Here is a 22899-nt window from a genome sequence, read left to right as displayed (position 1 = left end):
TGGATTCCTGGGTGCCAAGGGGAGCACCCAGGGTGAGAAGAGGCAAGAGCTTAAATAGTTTTGTGAGTAGGCCATGAAATGAAGTGCTCTTGGAAAGAGTAGGTCTCTTCCCTGTGGATTGCAGTGGACACTAAGAGATTTGTCACAGCTAATTAGAAGTGTTTCATGGGGTGGAAGAGAGTGAGCCCTAGAGTCATATGGGCTTTGAGAAAACTGTTTCCATCACTGGGCTCACAAAGGCAAGTTCCTGATTTTCTGAGCATTTCATCAGAAATTTCCTCCAGCAGCTTTTCCTCCTAGAGAAATGTGTGGACTAATGTGAAAAGACATAAAAAGATGAAAAATAGCCCAATTCATGTTATTTATTTTAGCATTTTATTGATATTCTAATAATTATTATATCTGTGTATTAAGGCAATACATGCACTGAGGAAAATAAGAAAATGTTTAAAAATCTAGAAGGTCCCCCCAAAATTTATAAGCTCCCTTAATATCCAGAGATAGTTGATAAAAACATACCATATGGAACGTCATCATGACAAAATTGCATTTCCACTGTGTGTATGGACACATAATAAGTATTATATATATATATATATATACACACACATATATAACATTTACATACAAACATATATGCATAGGTATATGTATGTATTTCATATAATTTGGTAATTTACATTGTTCACAAACTACTTCATAAGAAGTATCTCTGATGTGAAATATTCTTCCAAAGGTAGTGTTCAATGTTCACAGGGTATTCTACATGGATATGCTCCATTATATTTAACCAATGCCTTATTTTTGATACATATATTGCTTTAATTGTGGCAGTAATAAATTATGCAATGATAAATATCCTTATACTTAATTTTGAGTGTGGATTTTTGGGTGTTTTTTCTCACATTTTCTTCATTCAGAATTATTTAGTCAGTTTGTTTAAATATATTTAAAGTTTTGATTTCATTTTTTAAATTGTATCTTATTTTATTGTGTTATGTTAGTCACCATACAGTACATCATTAGTTTTTGATGTAGTGTTCGATGACTCATTGTGCATAATACCCAGTGCTCCATGCAATATGTGCCCTTCTTAATACCCATCACTGGGCTAACCCGTCCCACCACTCTCCTCCCTCTAAAACCCTCAGATTGTTTCTCAGAGTCCATAGTCTCTCATGGTTCATCTCCCCCTCCAATTTCCCCCCACCCTTCATCTTTCCCTTCCTTCCCCTAATGTCCTCCATGCTATTCCTTATGTTCCACAAATAAGTGAAACCATAGGATAATTGACTTTCTCTGCTTGACTTATTTCTCTTAGCATAATCTCCTCCAGTCCCATCCATGTGGATGTAAAAGTTGGGTATTCATCCTTTCTGATGGCTGAGTAATATTCCATTGTATATATGAACCACATCTTTATCCATTCATCTGTTGAAGGGCATCTTGGCTCTTTCCACAGTTTGGCTATTGTGGACATTGCTGCTATGAACATTGGGGTGCATATGGCCCTTCTTTTCACTACATCTGTGTCTTTGAGGTAAATACCCAGGAGCGCAATTGCTGGGTCACAGGGAAGCTCTATTTTTAAATTTGTGAGGAACCTCCACACTGTTTTCCAAAGTGGCTGTACCAACTTGCATTCCCACCAACAGTGTAAGAGGGTTCCCCTTTCTCCACAACCTCTCCAACATTTGTTGTTTCTTTCCCTGTCCATTTTTGCCATTCTAACTGGTGTAAGGTGGTATCTCAATGTGCTTTTGATTTGATTTCCCTGATGGCTAATGATGATGAACATTTTTCATGTGTCTGTTAGCCACTTGTATGTCTTCTTTGCAGAAGGTCTGTTCATGTCTTCTGCCCATTTTTTTTTACTTGATTATTTGTTTTTTGGGTGTTGAGTTTGAGAAGTTCTTTATAGATCAGCCCTTTATCTGTAGTGTCATTTGCAAATATCTTCTTCCATTCTGTGGGTTACCTCTTTGTTGACTGTTTCCTTTGCTATGCAGAAGATTTTTATCTTGATGAAGTCCCAAAAGTTCATTTTTGGTTTTCTTTCACTTGCCTTGGAGATGTATCTTGAAAGAAGTTGCTGTGGCTGATGTCAAAGAGGTTATTGTCTATGTTCTCCTCTAGGATTTTGATGGATTCCAATCTCGCACTGAGGTCTTTCATCCATTTTGAGTTTATTGTTGTGTTTGGAGTTAGAGAATGGTTGAGTTTCATTCTTCTGTATATAGCTGTCCAATTTTCCTAGCACAATTTATTGAAGAGGCTGTCTTTTTTCTATTGGATATTTTTTCCTGTTTTGTGGAAGATTACTTGACCATAGAGTTGAGGGCCCATATCTGGGCTCTCTATTCTGTTCTGTTGGTCTATGTCCATTTTTGTGTCAGTACCATGCTATCTTGGTGATCACGGCTTTGTAATATAGCTTGAAATCAGGCAACGTGATGCCCCCAGCTTTGTTTTTCTTTTTCAATATTTCTTTTTTTAGTTGCATTTTACATCATCAGTTTACTTTCCTATTGGTTGCTAGTTCCTATTTCCCCGACATCCTCACAATGGTCTCTAAAGAGAAGTAAATAGGAACACACATTTACATTTCTGGTAATATTGACCCTAGATGACTGAATTTAATTATTATTTAAAAAAATTAGTGAGGTTGAAACTTCTTGAATGTGTTAATATTTATTATCTTAAAAATTATCTCCAATATTATTTCTTTTATTTATTAGAAGTGTTATTTTAGGGCGCCTGGGTGGCTCAGTTGGTTAAGCCACTGCCTTTGGCTCAGGTCATGATCCTGGAGTCCCGGGATCGAGTCCCGCATCGGGCTCCCTGCTCGGCGGGGGGTCTGCTTCTCCCTCTGACCCTCTTCCCTCTTGTGCTCTCTGTCTCTCATTCTCTCTCTCAAATAAATAAATAAAATCTTTAAAAAAAAAGAAGTGTTATTTTAAAAACTTATTTAACCTCTTTGCATATTAAGTATGACTATGTGTCTGCCAATATGTTTCAAATACTGTTTGCATTTTCTTATTTTTTTTCTATTTTTTCATTATTGTTCATGGCTTTTTTGTTAAATAATATTTTTTTAAGTTATGAAGTAAAAATCATCAACATTACTTCTGTAGTTTCTTCTACTAATTCTATGATTAGAAAATGTCTAAATAGCTTCAAACTTGAGCAATATTTTTTAACTTTTATTAGTTTTCTTGTCTGTGTTTGTTTTTTACACTTAATTCTTTGAAGCTGGAATTTTGTGATATGATTTTGAAGGAGAGATTTACTGTATTCTCTCTGAATAACTATGTATTTATCCTAAAACCAATTATTGAGAAACTATTCCTTTATATGATGAGTTTCAATATCGGTTTTCTTTTTTCATATACTACATTTTTACATTTTTCATGGACTAACTTTCTAACTCTTCAAACTGTACCTCACCATTTGGATTATTTTAAGATGTTATTTGTTCTCTGTACTATATGTGTTAAATATAATGGTCTTTTTCTTCCTTTTTCAATTTTATGATTATTTGACCATTTATTTAAGAAAGGAAAACAACTCTAGAACTTCATTGTTATGTTTCAAAACAACAACAAAAACCTTTTATCTTTTTAAAATTTTTTAAAAGATTATTTATTTCAATAAAAATAAATAAATCTTTAATAAAAGATATTTATTTAAAAAATTATCTTTAGTAAAATAAATAAAAAATAAAAAGATAAATAAAATAAAATAAAAATATAATTTTTATCTTATTTAAATAAAAATAAATTTATTTAAATAAAAATAAAAAATAAAAAATAAAAATTTTATTTATTTATTTGACAGAGAAAGAGAGAGCAGAAGCAAGTGGAGTGGCAGGCAGAGGGAGAGGGAGGAGCAGGTTACCTGCTGAACAGGGAGTCTGATGTGGGGCTCGATCCCAGGACCCTGGGATCATGACCTGAGCTGAAGGGAGATGCTTAACAGACTGAGCCACCCATGTGCCCCAACAAAACCTTTTATAGTTCTTATTGGAGTAACACTAGACTTACCATTCATTTGAAGAATATAGATATCTTTATAAAGTTTCTTCTCTCAACTAGGAGTGTATTAGACTCTGCTTTAGTTGGGTATTCAGTTACCTTCCTTTGTGAAGAGTTAAATTTGTATGTGGTATGTGGATATTTGTGTGTTTGTTTGTGTGCATGCTATGTATATTTTTCCATATTTTACATTATATTAATTCTGTATATTTCTCATTAAATTCACTCATAAGTAGCTCATTTGCTATTGTTTTTGTAATTTTTGATATTTGCCAATGTTTATTGCTGGGAAAGTGAGGGACTTCTGGTTTTTAAATATTAATGTATATTTTTAAGATTTATTTTTTTATTTTGAGAAAGAGAGTAAGAGTGTGTGTGAGTGGGGGGGGGCAGAGGGAGAGAGAGAATCTCAAGCAGACTCCCCATTGGGCATGGAGCCCAACGTGGGGCTCCATCTAACAACCCTGAGATCATGACCTGAGCTGACACCAAGAGTTGGATGCTTAGCTGGCTGTGCCACCCAGGTGCCCCAAATATTAATGTATTTTTAAATTTTGCTCTCCTACATATAACATCTAATTAGTAAACAGTTTTGTAGAGGGTCACATTGTGTTTACTTTGCACAGTCATCAAATGCAAAAAATAAAGATTTGATTTTCTTTATTCTAAAACAGAGGGACTTATTTTTTATCTTTATTATATTGCTTAAGATTTCCAAAACTATGTCAATCAATCAACATGGTGAAAATGGACTTTCTTGTGTGTATGTATGTATGAATGTATTTATTTATTTATTTATTTTCAAAGATTTATTTATTTATTTGTGTGTGTGTGAGAGAGAGAGAGGGAGGGAGAGGAACAGAGGGAGAGGAAAAGAGAACCCTAATCAGTCTCCATGCTCAGCACAGAGCCTGCTGCAAGGCTTGATCTCACCACCTGAGATCATGACCTGAGCCAAAATCAACAGTTGCACACTTAACCAACTGAATGTCCCAGGTGCCCTTTCTTGTCTTTATTTTTAATTTATTAATAATGGGTATATTGCTTTACCATTATACCTGGATCTTTTCTTAGTTTAAGGCAAGTATAGTGTATCATGGTAAGGAATTATACTTCCACATTTTTTTTTGTAATCCTCCAAAATTTTTCTATCAGCAGTGATTTCTGAATTTAACCTCTTGGAGGCCATCTCTTTTTTTTTTTCTAAAGAGTTTTTATTCAGATTCCACTAGTTAACATACAGTATAATATTAGGTTCAGGTGTACAATATAGTGATTCCACACCTCCATACATCACCCTGTGACCATAAAAGTGCTCTCCTTAATCCCCATCACAAACTTAACCCACCCACCCACCCACCTCCGCTCTGGTAACCATGAGATTTATCTCTATAGTTAAGAGTCTGTTTCTTGGTTTGCCTCTCTCTTTCTCCTTTTTTTTTGTTTTGTTTTGTTTTGTTTTGTTTTGTTTTGTTTCTTAAATTCCACATAGGAGTGAAATTATATGGTATTTTTATTTCTCTAACTGACTTATTTCGCTTAGCACAATGCTCTCTAGCTCCATCCACATCCTCGCATATGGCAAGATTTCACTCCTTTTTTAAGGCTGAATAATAGTCCATTGTATGTCTACACCACATCTTCTTTATCCATGCATCAGTCAATGGACACTTGGGCTATTTCCATAATTTGGCTATTGTGTATGTATCCCTTTGAATTAGTATTTTTGTATTTTGGAAGTAAATAGTAGTATGATTGTTGGATCATAGGGTAGTTCTATTTTTAACTTCTTGAGAAAACTCTATACTGTTTTCCAGAATGGTGAGAACAGTTTGCATTCCCACCAACAGTGCAAGAAGGTTCCCCTTTCTCCACATCCTCTCTAACACCTGTTTTTGTGTTCTCGATTTTAGCCATTCTGACCAGTGTGAAATGATATCTCATTATAGTTCTGATTTGTATTTCCTTGATGATGAGTGATGCTGAGCATCTTTTCATGTGTTTGTTGGTCAACTGGATGTCCTCTTTGGAAAAATGTCTATTCATGTCTTCTGCCCATTTTTAATTGGATTATTAATTTTTTGGTTTTTGAGTTTTATAATTTCTTTATATATTTTGGATACTAACCCTTTTTTCAGATGTGTCATTTGCAAATATCTTCTTCCATTCATAGGTTGCCTTTTAGTTTTGTTGATTGTTTCCTTTGCTGTACAGAAGCTTTTTATTTTGATGAGGTCCCAATAGTTTATTTTTGCTTTTGTTTCTCTTGCCTCAGGAGACATACCTAGAATGTTGCTAAGGCTGATGTCAAAGAGGTTACTGCCTGTGTTCTCCTCTAAGCGTTTTATGGTTTCAGGTCTCACATTTAGGTCTTTAATTCAGTTTGTGTGTGTGTGTGTGTGTGTATGGTGAAAGAAAGTGGTCCAAGTTCATTCTTCTGCATGTTGCTCTCCAGTTTTCCCAACACCATTTGTTGACAAGATGGTCTTTCCCCCCTTAGTTAGTCTTTCCTGCTTTGTTCCAGATTAATTGACCATATAATTGTGGGTTCATTTCTGTCTTCTATTCTATTCCATTGATCTATTTGTCTGTTTTTGTGCCAGAACCATACTGCCTTGAGGACCACAGCTTTGTAACATAACTTAGTCTGGAATTGTGGTGCCTCCAGCTTTTCTTTTCTTTTTCAGTATTGCTTTGGCTATTTCGGGTTTTTGTGGTTCCATACAAATTTTAAGATGGTTTGTTCTGGCTCAGTGAAAAAGCTGATGATATTGTGGTAAGGATTGCATTAAATGTGTAGATTGCTTTGGGTAGTATAGAGACTTTATCAATGTGTTTTCTTCAATTCATGACTATGGAATATCTTTCCATTTCTTTGTGTCATCTTCAATTTATTTCATCAGCGTTCTATAGTTTTCAGAGAACAGGTCTTTTACCTCTTTGCTTAGGTTTATTTCTAAGTATTTTGTAATTTTTGGTGCAATTGTAAATGGGATTGATTCCTTAATTTCTCTTTCTGCAGCTTCATTATTGTATAGAAATGCAACAGAGTTCTGTATGCTTATTTTGTATCCTGCAACTTTACTAAATTTGTTTATTAGTTCTAGCATTTTTGGTGGCATGTTTTGGGTTTCCTATATAGAGTATAATGTCATCTGCAAAAACTGAAAATTTTACTTCTTCCTTGTCTTGGCAACCATTTTTTACAAAGTGTGTGTGTGTGTGCATGCATTTGTGCTCCTTCATCTCATAGACACATTACACTTTTTGTCAACAGTTGTTGCATTTGCTCATCAGCAAAAATAGGTCTGTAGATAAACACATTTGAAGCAAGAGATCTGAATTTTGTGCCAGTGCTGCTGTTGACAGCAAATTGTGTAACCTAATACAGCTTGCTGTACTCTGCTTCCTTACCTCTGTAATGATCAGTTTGAACAAGATCAGTAATCACAAATACAGGGCATTTGTACTTGGTACCTAAACCGTGGGACTCATTCCCCAGGATCTAGCCTATGTCCATCCTGGTTAATGAGATTGCATCACTCTTCTTACAAAGCTTAACTCTAGCCTTTTTTTTTGACAAAATCCTCAACACAGAAATCTAGGAAGCCAAGAGCAGTCATTGAAATTGGCACATGACATGAACCCATTTATCAGTCATTGACAAGATTTCCTCTAGAATTACTTAGTCTCTTGAATTTTTCTCCTGTATGAAGGATTCCCCACATTTCCTTTGGGCATCATTTACAGAGTGCTAATTGATTGTCAGGCCCTTGGGCAGATCCTGGAAGACCAGTGGCTCCCTTGTCCCACCATAGTCCTCAATCGGTTCACCCTCCCTCCTTTCCATGGATGATCCTGTGCTTCTTAGAGACACCAATTAATGACAAAAATCACTATATCTGCTATATATAAGTACATATTTTTAGCAAAACATGTTCATGGTATTCTAAATATCAGAATAGAAACCAAAATTTAAGAACTTTCGTCATGTTTTTCCTGTAGTTGCTGCAAGGGTCTGTGCACTACTCATTGTTGTCAAGGTAATTTCTTTCTGAAGGAATCAGCAATTATATCTGCAAGAATATTGCTCATTCATTTATGGAGAAACTGAGGCTGAAGAAGCAGAGTCATCTAAGTGACAGAGTGAATGACTAGCAGAACTGAGAGCCAAACGAACCACTCTTTCAGTCATTACTAATTATTTAATGAACACAAGTTACACCTTTTGCTTGTGGGTTTCTATCAGAGGGAACACAAAGTTCTGAGACATTTTCCATAGGTTCCAACACTGATGCTAAACCTGATTTTTCTGAACCTATGGCTGGATGGCTCACAAGTGGAGGAATGGCTTCACATTTCTTTAAAGGACTTCAAAATTTTCTACTATCTTTGCACAGCTATGATTGTCTAAAATACATAACACTTTTAGTGCTTGAGACTTATAATGAATGACAAAATATACTCTGAGAAGAAAACCATGCCACACACTCTAATGAGGGATTTCTCCTGCAGTAGCAGCTTTCTTTTGAAATATTATTCTCTCCTAGTGTGGAGAAGAATACAGAGCACAGGGAAATATAGACCATTTATTTATCCTCTACACACAGATTGTGCATTACCAGTACCTTCTTACATATTGAGGAGGAGAAAGGATCCTGACCTGGAATGCAGAGTTCCAAGGAAATGCTACCATTAGCACAAGTGAAACAAAATAGGATTTGGTTCATATTATGCTAATTAACTTTTATTTCCAAAATATATTAGCCTTGTTGTTCCCCATCCCCCAAATGCTCACGGCCAAATCCTAAAAAAAAGGCTAATAAGATTAATGAGATTTTATCATCTAATGCTCAACTCCACCTTATTTCTACAAGCTCTACTATATTTTGGTGACAGCTTCTAAGGATTTCTTTTCTTTTAAGGGCTTTATTTATTTATTTGAGAGAGAGAGAGAGAGCACATGCACAGGCAGGGGGTGAGGGGCAAGGGGAAATGGACAAGCAGACTCCCTGCTGAGGAGGGAGTCCAATGTGGTGCTGGATCCCAGGACCCTGAAATCATGACCTGAGCTGAAGGCAGATGCTTAACTGACTGAGCCACCCAGGTGCCCCTGATTTCTTCAGTGAAGTACAGTATCAGAGGGTTATATGGTTTGTAAGAAGTTTTTTTTATTAGTAAAATGATATTCTGGTTTTTTTGGTTTACTGAAAGTTTAGCAGATGGTACAGAGAATTGCTGTATATTCTTTCCCTTTCCCCTATTATTAACAACTTGTATTAGTGTGGTACATTTGTTACAACTAAAGAACTAATTTCATACATTATTATTAACTATAGCCTATTGTTTACATTAGGATTCACTCAGTCTATTCTATGTATTTTGACAAATGCATAAGGTCTTGTAACTCCCACTACAGCATCATACTGAATAGATTCAGTGCCCTAAAACCCTTTGTGTTCTGACTATTCATCCTTTCCTCTCCATTAGCCCCTGGCAATCATTAATCTTTTATTTTTTCCATAGTTTTTCCTTTTCCAGAATGTCATATAGCTGGAATCATATAGCATGTAGCTTTTTCAGACTATTTTCTTTCACTTAGTACTAAACATTGAAAACTCCTTCCTGTATTTTCATGGCTTAATAGCTCAGTTTTTTATTGCTGTATAATACTCCATTGTTTAAGGCATCAAAATCCAGGAGGCACAGAGAACCCCTCTCAAAATCAATAAAAATAAGTCAACACCCCAATATCTAATAGTAAAACTTATGAGTCTCAGAGACAAAAAGAAAATCTTGAAAGCAGCTCAGGAAAAGAGATTTGTAACCTACAATGTTAGAAATATTAGATTGGCAGCAGACCTATCCACAGAGACCTGGCAGGCCAGAAAGGACTGGCAGGATATATTCAGAGCACTAAATGAGAAAAATATGCAGCCAAGAATACTCTATCCAGCTAGGCTGTCATTGAAAATAGAAGGAGAGATAAAAAGCTTCAGGGCAAACAAAAAATAAAGGAATTTGCAAACATGAAACCAGCCTTACAAGAGATACTGAAAGGGGTCCTCTAAACAAAGAGAGAGCCTAAAAGTAACATAGACCGAAAGGAACACAAAAAATATACAGTAACAATCACCTTAGAGGCAATACAGTGGCACTAAATTCATAACTTTCAATAGTTACCCTGCATGTAAATGGGCTAAATGCCTCAATCAAAGACACAAGTTATCAGATTGGATAAAAAAACAAGACCCATTGATATGCTGTCGGCAAGAGACTCATTTTAGACCCAAAGACACCCCCAGATTGAAAGTGAGGGGGTGGAAAACAATTTACCATGCTAATGGACACCAAAAGAAAGCTGGGGTGGCAATCCTTATATCAGACAAATTAGATTTTAAACCAAAGACTGTAATAAGAGATGAAGAAGGACACTATATCCTACTTAAAGGGTCTACCAACAAGAAGATCTAACAATTGTAAATATCTATGCCCCTAACATGGGAGCAGCCAATTATATAAGGCAATTAATAACAAAAGCAAAGAAACACATTGACAACAATACAATAATAGTGGAGGACTTTAACACCCCCCTCACTGAAATGGACAGATCATCTAAGCAAAAGATCAACAAGGAAATAAAGACTTTAAATGACACACTGGACCAAATGAACTTCACAGATCTATTCACAACATTCCATCCCCAAACAACAGAATACACATTCTTCTCTAGTGCCCATGGAACATTCTCCAGAATAGATCACATCCTAGGTCACAAATCAGGCCTCAACCAGTACCAAAAGATTGGGATCATTCCCTGCCTATTTTCAGACCACAATGCTTTGAAACTAGAACTCAATCACAAGAGGAAAGTCAGAAAGAACTCAAATACATGGAGGCTAAAGAGCATCCTACTAAAGAATGAATGGGTCAACCAAGAAATTAAAGAGAATTAAAAACATTCATGGAAACCATTGAAAATGAAAACACAACTGTTCAGAATCTTTGGGATGCAGCAAAGTCAGTCCTAAGAGGAAAGTATATAGCAATACAAGCCTTTCTCAAGAAACACAGAAAGGTCTCAAATACACAACCTAACCCTACACCTAAAGGAGCTGGAGAAAGAACAGCAAATAAAGCCTAAACCCAGCAGGAGAAGAGAAATAATAAAGATCGGAGCAGAAATCAATGAAATAGAAACTAAAAGAACAGTAGAACAGATCAAACAAACTAGGAGCTGGTTCTTTAAACGAATTCACAAGATTGATAAAGTCCTGGCCAGACTTATCAAAAAGAAAAGAGAAATGACCCAAATCAACAAAATCATGAATGAAAAAGGAGAGATCACAACCAACACCAAAGAAATACAAACAATTCTAAGAACATATTATGAGGAACTCTAGGCCAGCAAATTAGATAATCTGGAAGAAATGGATGCATTCCTAGAGATCTATCAACTACCAAAACTGAACCAGGGAGAAATAGAGAACCTGAACATACCTATAACCACTAAGGAAATTGAAGCAGTCTTCACAAATCTCCCAACAAACAAAAGCCCAGGGCCAGATGGCTTCCCAGGGGAATTCTACCAAACCTTTAAAGAAGAATTAATACCTATTCGTCTGAAACTGTTGCAAAAAATAGAAATGGAAGGAAAAGTTCCAAACTCGCTTTATGAGGCCAGCATTACCTTGATCCCCAAACCAGACAGACCCCATCAAAAAGGAGAATTGCAGACCAATATCCTTGATGAACATGGATGCAAAAATTCTCACCAAAATACTAGCCAGTAGGATCCAACAGTACATTAAAAGGATTATTCACCACGACCAAGTGGGATTTATCCCTGGGCTGCAAGGTTAGTTCAACATCCTCAAATCAATCAACGTGATACAATACATTAATAAAAGAAAGAACAAGAACCATATGATCCTCTCAATAGATGCAGAAAAAGCATTCGACAAAGTACAGCATCCTTTCTTAATCAAAACTCTTCAGAGTATAGGGATAGAGGGTACATACATCAATATCATAAAAGCCATCTATGAAAAACCCACAGCAAATATTCTCAATGGGGAAAAATTGAGAGCTCTCCCCCTAAGATCAGGAACATGGCAGGGATGTCCACTATCACCACTGCTATTCAACATAGTATTAGAAGTCGTAGCCACAGCAATCAGACAACAAAAAGAAATAAAAGGCATCTGAATCGGCAAAGAAGAAGTCAAACTCTCACTGTTTGCCAATGATATGATACTTTATGTGGAAAACCCAAAAGACTCCACCCCAAAACTCCTAGAACTCATACAGGAATTCAGTCAAGTGGCAGGATATAAAATCAATGCACAGAAATCAGTGGCATTCCTATAACCAACAGCAAGACAGAAGAAAGAGAAATTGAGGAGTCAATCCCATTTACAACTGTACCCAAAACCATAAGATACCTAGGAAATAATCTAACCAAAGAGGCAAAGAATCTGTACTCAGAAAACTATAAAATACTCATGTAAGAAATTGAGGAAGACACAAAGAAATGCAAAAACATTCCATGCTCATGGATTGGAAGAACAAATATTGTGAAGATGTCAATGCTACTTAGAGCAATCTATACATTTAATACAATCCCTATCAAAATACCAACCACTTTTTTCAAAGAAATGGAACAAAAAATCCTAAAATTTGTATGGAACCAGAAAAGACCCCGCATAGCCAGAGGAATGTTGATAAAGAAAAGCAAAGCTGGTAGCATCAGAATTCCAGACTTCAAGCTCTATTACAAAGCTGTCATCATCAAGACACTATGGTACTGGCTGAAAAACGGCCACATAGATCAATGGAACAGAATAGAGAGCCCAGAAATGGACCCTCAACTGTATGGTCAACTAATCTTTGACAAAGCTGAAGAATGTCCAATGGAAGAAAGACAGTCTCTTCAACAATGGTGTTGGGAAAATTGGACAGCCATATGCAGAAGAATGAAACTGGACCATTTCATTACACTACACGCAAAAGTAGACTCAAAATGACCTCAATGTGAGACTGGAGTCCATCAAAATCCTACAGGAGAACACAGGCAGCAACCTCTTTGACCTCAGTTGCAGCAATTTCTTCCTAGAATCATTGCCAAAGTCAAGAGAAGCAAGGGCAAAAATGAGCTATTGGGACTTCATCAAGATAAAAAGCTTTTGCACAGCAAAAGAAACAGTCAACAAAACCAAAAGACAACCGACAGAATGGGAGAAGATATTTGCAAATGATATATCAGATAAAGGGCTAGTATCCAAAATCTATAAAGAACTTATTAAACTCCACATCCAAAGAACATATGATCCAATCAAGAAATGGGCAGAAGACGTGAACAGACATTTTTCCAAAGAAGACATCCAAATGGCCAACAGACACATGAAAGTGCTCAACATTGCTCAGCATCAGAGAAATCCAAATCAAAACCTCAATGAGATACCACCTCACACCAGTCAGAATGGCTAAAATTAACAAGTCAGGAAATGACAGATGTTGGCGGGGATGTGGAGAAAGGGGAACCCTCCTACACTGTTGGTGGGAATGCAAGCTGGTGCAGCCACTCTGGAAAACAGTATGGAGGTTCCTCAAAAAGTTGAAAATAGAGCTACCCTGTGACCCAGCAATTGCACTACTGGGTGTTTACCTCAAAGATACAAATGTAGGCATCTGAAGGGGTACATGCAGCAATGTCCACAATAGCTAAACTGTTGAAAGAGTCGACATGTCCATCAACAGATGAATGGAGAAAGAAGATGTGGTATATATATACAATGGAATGTTATGCAGTCTTCAAAAGGAATGAAATCTTGCCATTTGCAATGACGTGGATGGAACTGGAGGGTATTATGCTGAGTAAAATAAGTCAATCAGAGAAAGACATGTATCATATGACCTCACTGATATGAGGAATTCTTAATCTCAGGAAACAAACTGAGGGTTGCTGGAGTGGTGGGGGGTAGGAAGGATGGGGCGGCTGGGTGATAGACATTGGGGAGGGTATGTGCAATGGTGAACACTGTGAATTGTGTAAGACTGTTGAATCACAGACCTGTACCTCTGAAACAAACAATACATTATATGTTTTTTAAAAAAGAAGATAGTAGGAAGGGAAAAATGAAGGGGTGGAATCAGAGGGGGAGACAAACCATGAGAGAGTATGACTCTGAGAAACAAACTGAGGGTTCTAGAGGGGAGAGGGGTGGGGGGATGGGTTAGCCTGGTGATGGGTATTAAAGAGGGCACGTACTGAATGGAACACTGGGTGTTATATGCAAAGAATGAATCATGGAACACTACATCAAAAACTAATGATGTAATATATGGTGATTAACATAACATAATAAAAAAAAGAAAAAATATTTCATTGTGTAAATGTACTGTAGTTTGTCCATTCACCTACTAAAGATATTTTTATTAATTCTAAGTTTTTGGTGATTATGAAAAAAGCTGCTATAAACATTCACTTGCAGGTTTTTGTGTAAACTTAAGTTTCCAAATTAGTTGGATAAATCATGAGAAATACAATTGCCAGATTGTATGGTAAGGCTCTGTTTAGTTTTGTAACAAACCACCAAACTGTCTTTTCAAGTAGATGTACTATTTTGCATTCCCACCAGCAATGAATGACAGTTATTGTATCTCACCAGTTTTTGGCATTGTCAGTATTTTGGATTATAGCCATTCTAATAGGTGTGTAGTGCTATATCCTTATTGTTTTAATTGCTACATTTTGAAAGTATGCCCATTTATCCTTTTTCTAATTGCCCTAGTAAAATTTATTTTCAATTCTTGTAGTTGGAATATTAATTTTACCCATTATCAGTCTTTTGTACCTTAGCATACTTAACAAGGGAGTGTGCTTATATATGTGAAGAATAGAAAATGGAATCTGGGGTAAGTAAAAGAGAAAAGGCACAGATATAATGAAGATGAAAAGCAATTACATTTGTTAAGAATAGCTAAAATAATACTAGAATTTGTTACATTTTTCATATTTAATCTTTAAAATCTTACAAAGAAAAACGTATATTAGCTCAAATTTCACAGAAACAGAAATTGGGTGTCTTGACATTAAATGATGGACAGAATTTCTTGAAAAAATGGAGCTGAACTATGGATAACATCCTTAATGACTTAATTCTTTGAAGTTTGGCCATTTTCCATGATTACACTGTAGCAATAGTCTAAACTCAAACCGAGGCGGCACCAGAAACTCAAGGCCACAAGCTTCCCAGTCAGTTCTCAATAACGAACTGTCACTAGAAGCCCTCAATGGCAACCCACTTGGGACCCCTCTCACTCTAGAGAGCTTCTTCTTTCCTTTCTGCTCTCACCTTCACTTAATAAACTTTCACTTCACTTCAAAAGAAAGAAAGAAAGAAAGAAAGAAAGAAAGAAAGAAAGAAAGAAAGAAAGAAAGAAAGAAAGAAAGGAAGAAGAAAAGAAAAAGAAAAAAAATGGAGCTGAAATAAATGCCCAGTTTTCAGGATCAGTTCACTCCCCATTATGGAGGTTCCTCAGGAAGTTATAAATAGAGCTACTCTACAACCCAACAATTGCACTACTAGGTATTTACCCCAAAGATACAGATATAGTGAAAAGAAGGGGCACATGCACCCCAATATTCATAACAGCAATGTCCACAATAGCCAAACTGTCAAAGGAGCTGAGATGCCCTTCAACAGATGAATATATAAAAAAGATGTGGTTCATACATACAATGGAATACTACTGGGCCATCAGAAAGGATGGATACCCACCATTTGCATCTACATGGATGGAACTAGAGGGTATTTTGTTAAGTGAAATAAGTCAAGCAGAGAAAGACAATTATCATCTGGTTTCACTCATATGTGGAATATAAGGATCAGCGTGGAGAACAAATAAGGGAAGGGAGGGAAAACTGAATGGGAAGAAATCAGAGATGGAGACCAACCATGAGAGACTCTGGATTCTGGGAAACAAACTGAGGATTATAGAAGGGAGAGGGTGGTGGGGATGGGGTAAATGTCTGGTGGGCATTAAGGAGGAGACTTGATGTGATGAGCACTGGGTGTTATACACAACCGATGAATTATTGAACACTACATCTGAAACTAATGATGTACTATTGGTTGACTAATTGAATTTAAATTAAAAAATAAAGTTAAATGAGAAAAACAGTATTAAAATAATCTTGGGGCACCTGGGTGGCTCAGTCGTTTGGCATCTGCCTTCAGCTCAGGTCGTGATCTCAGGGTCCTGGGATCGAGCCCCTCATCGGGCTCCCTGCTCTGTGGGAAGCCTGCTTCTCCCTCTCCCACTCCCCCTGCTTGTGTTCCCTCTCTCTCTGTGTCAAATAAATAAAATCTTTTAAAAAAAATCTTAGTGAATTGAAGACTTAAAAAGGATTACTGAATTTATGAATTAATGGAGCACTTTTTTTCTCTCCCATCTCTCAGTGTCTTCTGATGTAATAACTATTTACCATTTAACAAATATAACACCATAAAATTGACCTATAGAGGATTAATCTGCATTTCTGCAAAAGTGCACGGTTTATTTTCTCCAGCTCCAAATTTACCTAAAGGAAGAATGTTTTCAGTTGCTATTCAAAGAGAGGATGTTTGGATTTTCTAAATATCTGAGCCTATTTAAGTATTCCCTTTGAAGTGTTTTGATATTTTAGTATCTTTTAAATATCTTTCAAATGTATGCACACCTAACCCTTCTATAAACTCCACCAGTGGACCATTTAAACAGCGTAATAAAAATCACTAATTCTTGTGAGAACACTGAAAGTGAGCAGAGTATATAATATTAACCAGACATTTGGGATCAAATATACATTAATTACAATCAGAGAAATAGTATGAGATAATAACTGGAATTGTAACCAACATAAAGGGTCACTCCAGGTGGTATGTAAAGTTATTTCTATAAGATGTTTTTCAGGAACCCAACTCAGAAGAACCACATGAAAAGGCAAAGCACCAACACCTTTATAAGAGGACATGACATGCACAGATATGAAATCTAACACAAAACCAGTTTGAAACAGGTCAGAGTTGAAGCATGTGCAGAAGCCCCCTGAGACTGCTCTACAGTTAACTTTAGTGCATTATAATACTAAAATCTCCTCTCAGGGTTAGAGCTTAGGCCATTATTTGAACTTGTGGTATATGCTAAGCATGCACAGTAAAACTAGAATGCCTAAGTAATAGGATATATGTAAGTTCCCTAGTGTATATGCGATCTTCTGGACTCTGACTCCTCTGCATACTGAATAAAAGCTAACTGCACTATCCCCAGGAGAGACACTGCTTTAGGAAATATCTCCAGTGTTCTGCTTGCTTACTGTAAGTAAACAAAAGCTTCCACACCAGACTGAGTGTAAGCCTTGGATGTACAATTGGCTTACACTCACTGAGGAAAGGTACCCACTGAGTCCAGTAACAGAATGGGTGGACACAAAGAAGGAATAAACATCAACGGTATTTAGGCATTTTGGCATTATTCATGTGTGAATGTTACAATTGGTTTCACATTTTTGATGAAAGTAGTGCTGATGCATCTTTCAACGTAATTGGCATTGGCAGTTGCTGAATGCATTTTTCATATTACCCACGGTATAACCCGGAATAACAGCACCCATGTACCCCTGAGCAGATGTGGATGACTTAGACTTTCAGAATCCTTCCCTTGACACACCAGGATCCCTTTGACATCTTGCCAAAACCCTTTTAAAGGCCCCGGTTACATCTGTGTTCCTCAAGCTGTAGATGAGAGGATTTAACAAAGGAGTGAGAATGGTGTAAAAGGCAGAGAAGACCTTGTCTTTGATCGGTGTGTGGTAGGGTTGGGGAAGCATATATGTGTATAGGGCAGCCCCGTAAAACACCACCACCACCATTATGTGTGATGAGCAGGTGGCAAAGGCCTTCTTCTTCCCTTCTGCTGACTTCATCTGGTGCACTCTGATGAGAATCTGGGCATAGGAAGCAATCACCACAGAGAAGGGGATCAACAGCATCACGACACAGCATATGTACATGATCATTTCATAGGCAGCTTTGTCACCACAGGCCAGCCTCAGCATGGTGGGCGCTTCACAGAAGAAATGATTGATCTTTTGGGAACTGCAGAATGGGAGACTCATGGTGATAGGGGTGAGAAAGAAGCTGTCCAAAGCACCACCAAACCAAGAGCTGGCCACGATCACCCAACAGACCCGGTGGCTCATAAGGACAGGATAGCGAAGGGGGTTGCAGATGGCCACATAGCGGTCATAAGCCATGAGTCCCAGCAGGAAAAATTCAGCCCCCACAAAGCCCATGTAGAGAAAGTACTGGGCTGTACAGGCAATGAAGGAAATGGTCCCCTTGCCCACAAGATAATCGACCAACATCTTGGGCACAATGGTAGAGATGTACATCATGTCAATAAAGGAGAGGTGGCTGAGCAGGAAGTACATAGGGGTGTGGAGGTGAGGGTCTATGTGAATCAGGAAGATCATGACCCCATTAGCTATCATGGCCATGAAGAAGATGACACAGATGATGCTGAAAAGGAAGGCTGAGGCTGCACTTTGAGTGAAGAGCCCTGTGAGGGTGAAGTCACTTGAAAAGGTTTTATTGTCTCCACCCATGGTGTTGAGTTGGACCTGGGGGTATAAGGAAATAAGTGGGGTGTTAATGAAAGTTCCAGTATATAATATGTCTTATTATAGAAGCATTATTAAATTAAAATTATTTACATAACTAATATTAAGCCTTTAGTATGTGTGTATATGTTGTAGGGTATATTTGCAACTTTTTCGTTCTTGGATATTTCTTCTTGTTGAAGAATAATTCGAAAGTTGAGTCTCCGTGGCATGAAGATGAATGAACATTTGGCAACTGATGATTGGTTTAAGGGAGTTTAGTTATTACTGCAGAACATGTGAGCCCCAGAGAGTCTTCTTCATCTGGAGTTGACTTCCTTTATCTGAAACATGGATATGACTGCAAAACAATCGAGTTAGTTCAAATAACCAAACAATTTATTAAGATGTTTTATTGAGTTGAGAATTTTTGTCACAACTATAAAAGTGATCAGCCTCATCTAGAAATAACTATTAAGTTGTTGATACAGCTGAAAATTATGAGCTATAGTAAATTGGATTACAACATTGTCCATCTGATCATTAATCAACATTATTTGTTTCTTCACTCATTTGTTGATTTTTTTAATCATTCACACTCCAACCTTTATTTATGGAGAGTTTCCTGTGTTCCACACACTATGGATACTATTATAAACAAAAGAGGAGGTGTCTCATGTGACTTATGGCTCTAGTTGTAAGATAAAGAGAGTAAGCAAATAAAGGACAATGATGATTCTGGATAATGCTCATCAATACTATGAGGAAAAGTTTAACATAAGCAATGAAGTGTAGCAAAGGAGAATCCATGTGAAGATTTGGGGGAAAGGTGTTTCTGCAGAATGAATATCAATTTAAAATCCCTAAGGCAGAAATGAGCTAATGTTCAGGATAGTTCAAGCAGAGCCTTGTGATTGAGAGGGCAGTGAGTTGCCAGAGGTCAGATTTTAAGGCATGTATGCCAAGGTAAGGAAGTCAAATTATTTTCTAAATATTATCAGCAGAATTGAGGTTAGTTGACAACTTGTAATATTTTTTGAGAATTTAAACAAACGTTCACTCTGTTGTTTTTGTTTGTTTCCCTTTTGTATATCTGAGCTAATGATTTTTTTCCACTTGATTTTGCATTTTTGTGGACTTGGTAAGATTTACAAGAGGGGAACTCCCATCCAGGTAATTCTGGGGCAGTCTTGGTTGTGCCTCCTGTCCCAGGATCCCAGTTGTTTTAGCATGTGTTCCTCCCCTTTTGCTTTACTCTCAAGAGCATCCTGATATGGTCAGTCATAAGCCTTAGGCATGATACCCGAAAAAAGGGTACATGAAGTACTACATAGGTTAAAGGGCAACAGGATATCCTGCAAGGTCTCAGAGAGTATAAGGACTGGTAGTATCTTTGCATCTTTTATATAGAATGAAAATAAGAGAATCCTCCTACTGGTAGTATATTTGCATCTTTTATATAGAATGAAAATAAGAGAATCCTCCTACTGGTAGTATATTTGCATCTTTTATATAGAATGAAAATAAGAGAATCCTCCCCAAAATTCTTCACTAGTTTTGCCATTCTTCCAAGGCCAAATATAATTTTTCAATTATTGGAAAATTATTTTACCCATTGCATGTACTGAGCTATTGTACCGTGGAAAGAGGCAGGTGATGCAGCTATATGTGTGTGGAATTAGGAGGCAGTGTCCTGGGCCAGGAACAGCAGTTTGGAGTAAGGGGTCTTTATGGTGTCAGTTCTACTATCCTTATTAAAGGTTATCACAGGGGCGCCTGGGTGGCTTAGTCGTTAAGCGTCTGCCTTCGGCTCAGGTCATGATCCCAGGGTCCTGGAATCGAGCCCCGCATCGGGCTCCCTGCTCCGCGGGAAGCCTGCTTCTCCCTCTCCCATTCCACCTCTTGTATTCCCTCTCTCGCTGTGTCTCTCTCTCAAATAAATAAATAAAATCTTTAAAAAAAAAAGGTCATCACAGAAACCCTATGTGTTGCTGTAATGATTAAATATCATATTATTTATGCAAATGTTAATATATATTTAATTATATATTAATTATATTTAATTATATAGTTAAATATATTTAATTGCTAATCTAGCATAAGCTACTATGGTAGGGGGATTATTCTGGTGTTATGAATACTCACAATTTGTTGCTGTGGGAACATTTCATTTCTTAGTTACAACCCATGGAACACATACTACCCAATCCTTCCATGCACTGTCTTCCAAATTACTTAAAATGATAGACTTTCAGAACATTCTTCTTGATCACACTAATGATTGTCATTTGTGGGAATTCTCAGTGAGAGGTTGGGACTTGTGCAAACTAGTTTCTGGAAAAACTCATTCCAGAAAGATTATCATTTCTAAATTTCACTTTCAGATTAATCACTGAGGAATAAGACACTAGGTAATAATTACCATTGCATGAACAACCAGAATATTTAAAAAAATAATTTGAAGGTGTCTGCAAACTCCCCACATAGCCTGGCTCAAATTTACTTTTTTTTCTTTCTATTTACTTTTATTGAGGTTTTTTTTTTAAATTTTAATTCCAGTTAGTTAATATACTTTGAAGCTGAAAAAATAATTCCCTCTCAACAATGTTGACAAATAAAAAGATGGACACTAGTCATTACCTGGTTTGGAAAGATCTGTCCAGTTTTGCCCACCAAATTACAGGAGGCTGACAAGTAATGATCCACTCAAAGGACTGGCTGCCTCTCTCTGAGTCATTATCTACTCTGGGGTAGATTCTGCTTTCCCATCTTCATCCCCACACCCCAGAAATAATTTCCTCATGTAATTATTTAGAAGAGGAGTAGAGTTTTGCCAAAATGCCTACAAGAGAGGTGCTTAGAGGAACAGTCTCAACAGAGTGAATTGGAGACCTGACTCAGGAAAGTGGGAAACATGTACAAATGATGGAAAATACAAGTAAGCTAACTAGAAATCTAATATTTTCTCTAACTTTTTCCTAATCTTTCAACAAAAATTAAAACATGATTGTACAGTTTTGCTTGTTAATTTTAGACAGGCTGAATGGATTGTGTGTTGAGGAGTGGGGAGGAGATGGTTTTTTATTTGGCTTCTGTATGTCCAGAGCACAGGAGTGAGTATGGTGTAAAAGACAGATACCATCATGTCCTTCTCAGGTGTATGGTAGGAGTTGGGGAGCATGTAAGTATAAATGGCAGCCCCATAGAAGAGGATGACCACAGTCATGTGGGAAGAACAAGTGGCAAAGTTCTTCTTCTGGCCTTCTGCTGAGTTCATCCTATGGACGGTGATGAGGATAAAGTAGTAAGAGCCTAAAATGACTGTCACAGGAATGAGAAGCATGAGGACACAGCACAGGTAAATGAAAATTTCATAGATAGAAGTGTCTGAACAAGAGAGTTTCAATACAGCAGGGACTTCACAGAAAAAATGATGGATTTCCCGAGATCTGCAGAAGGGGAAGGTCATGATGATGGGAGTGAATAAGAAGCCATCCACTGAGCCCAGGAACCAGCAGCCAGATGCTAGGAGGAGCAACACCCGATGGTTCATGAAGACAGGGTAATGGAGAGGATGGCAGATGGCCACATAGTGGTCATAGGCCATGGAGGCTAGAAGAAAAAATTCTGAACCTCCTAGTGTCACATAGAGAAACATTTGTATCCCACATTCTGTGGCTGAGATCTTGTTCATACCCATGACTTGGTCCATAAGCATCTTGGGTACAGTAACAGAAATGTACATCATGTCCAAGAGAGATAGCTTGCTGATGAAAAAGTACATGGGAGTGTGGAGGTGGGTATCAGAATGTATCAGTAGAATCAGGATGGTGTTTCCAGACAAGGCCATTAGGAAAACCACAAAAATGACCAAACAAAGGAGAGCTGGGTGTTTGATTCACTGAAGATTCCCACCAGGATGAAATCTGATCTCCCAGTGTAGTTAGCCAGCCAGTAGGTGTTCTCCATGATATTTCACTGGGGCAACCTAGGAAAGCTTTGGGATTAATGATTCAATCATGAAACACCACCCCTTGAAATGAATGTGTTGAGAGAGAAAGAGAGAAAGAGAACCCAGTTATGCTAGCAGGAAAAAAATCCATGGTCCTGTAGATTTAGAGATTACAAATTACCTATAATTCTATAAATTTACCATATAGTGATGTTACATTGTTCATTGCATTGTGAGCTTACCTTTTGCTATAGTATCCTTTACCAATA

The 22899-nt window shown here is 37.2% G+C and overlaps 1 protein-coding gene and 1 pseudogene across 1 annotated transcript; both read right to left on the bottom strand.

Annotated features, from left to right (window-relative positions):
- Positions 1-17724: 17724 nt before the first annotated feature.
- On the bottom strand, positions 17725-18684 carry LOC123853912 (olfactory receptor 2T6-like). Its single transcript, XM_045888749.1, has one exon. The coding sequence runs from the start codon at positions 18682-18684 to the stop codon at positions 17725-17727; it is 960 nt and encodes a 319-aa protein (XP_045744705.1).
- A 2980-nt stretch (positions 18685-21664) lies between these two features.
- LOC123853909 (olfactory receptor 2T29-like) lies at positions 21665-22647 on the bottom strand (annotated as a pseudogene).
- Between the last annotated feature and the right edge of the window lie 252 nt (positions 22648-22899).

The sequence above is a fragment of the Mirounga angustirostris genome, unplaced genomic scaffold (genome assembly GCF_029215605.1).
Source record: "Mirounga angustirostris isolate CCGP_5_RB_7025 unplaced genomic scaffold, mMirAng1.0.hap1 SCAF_7, whole genome shotgun sequence".
NCBI lineage: Eukaryota > Metazoa > Chordata > Mammalia > Carnivora > Phocidae > Mirounga > Mirounga angustirostris.
The sequence above is the reverse complement of the archived record's forward strand: the minus strand, read 5'-3'. Positions and strand labels throughout refer to the sequence as shown.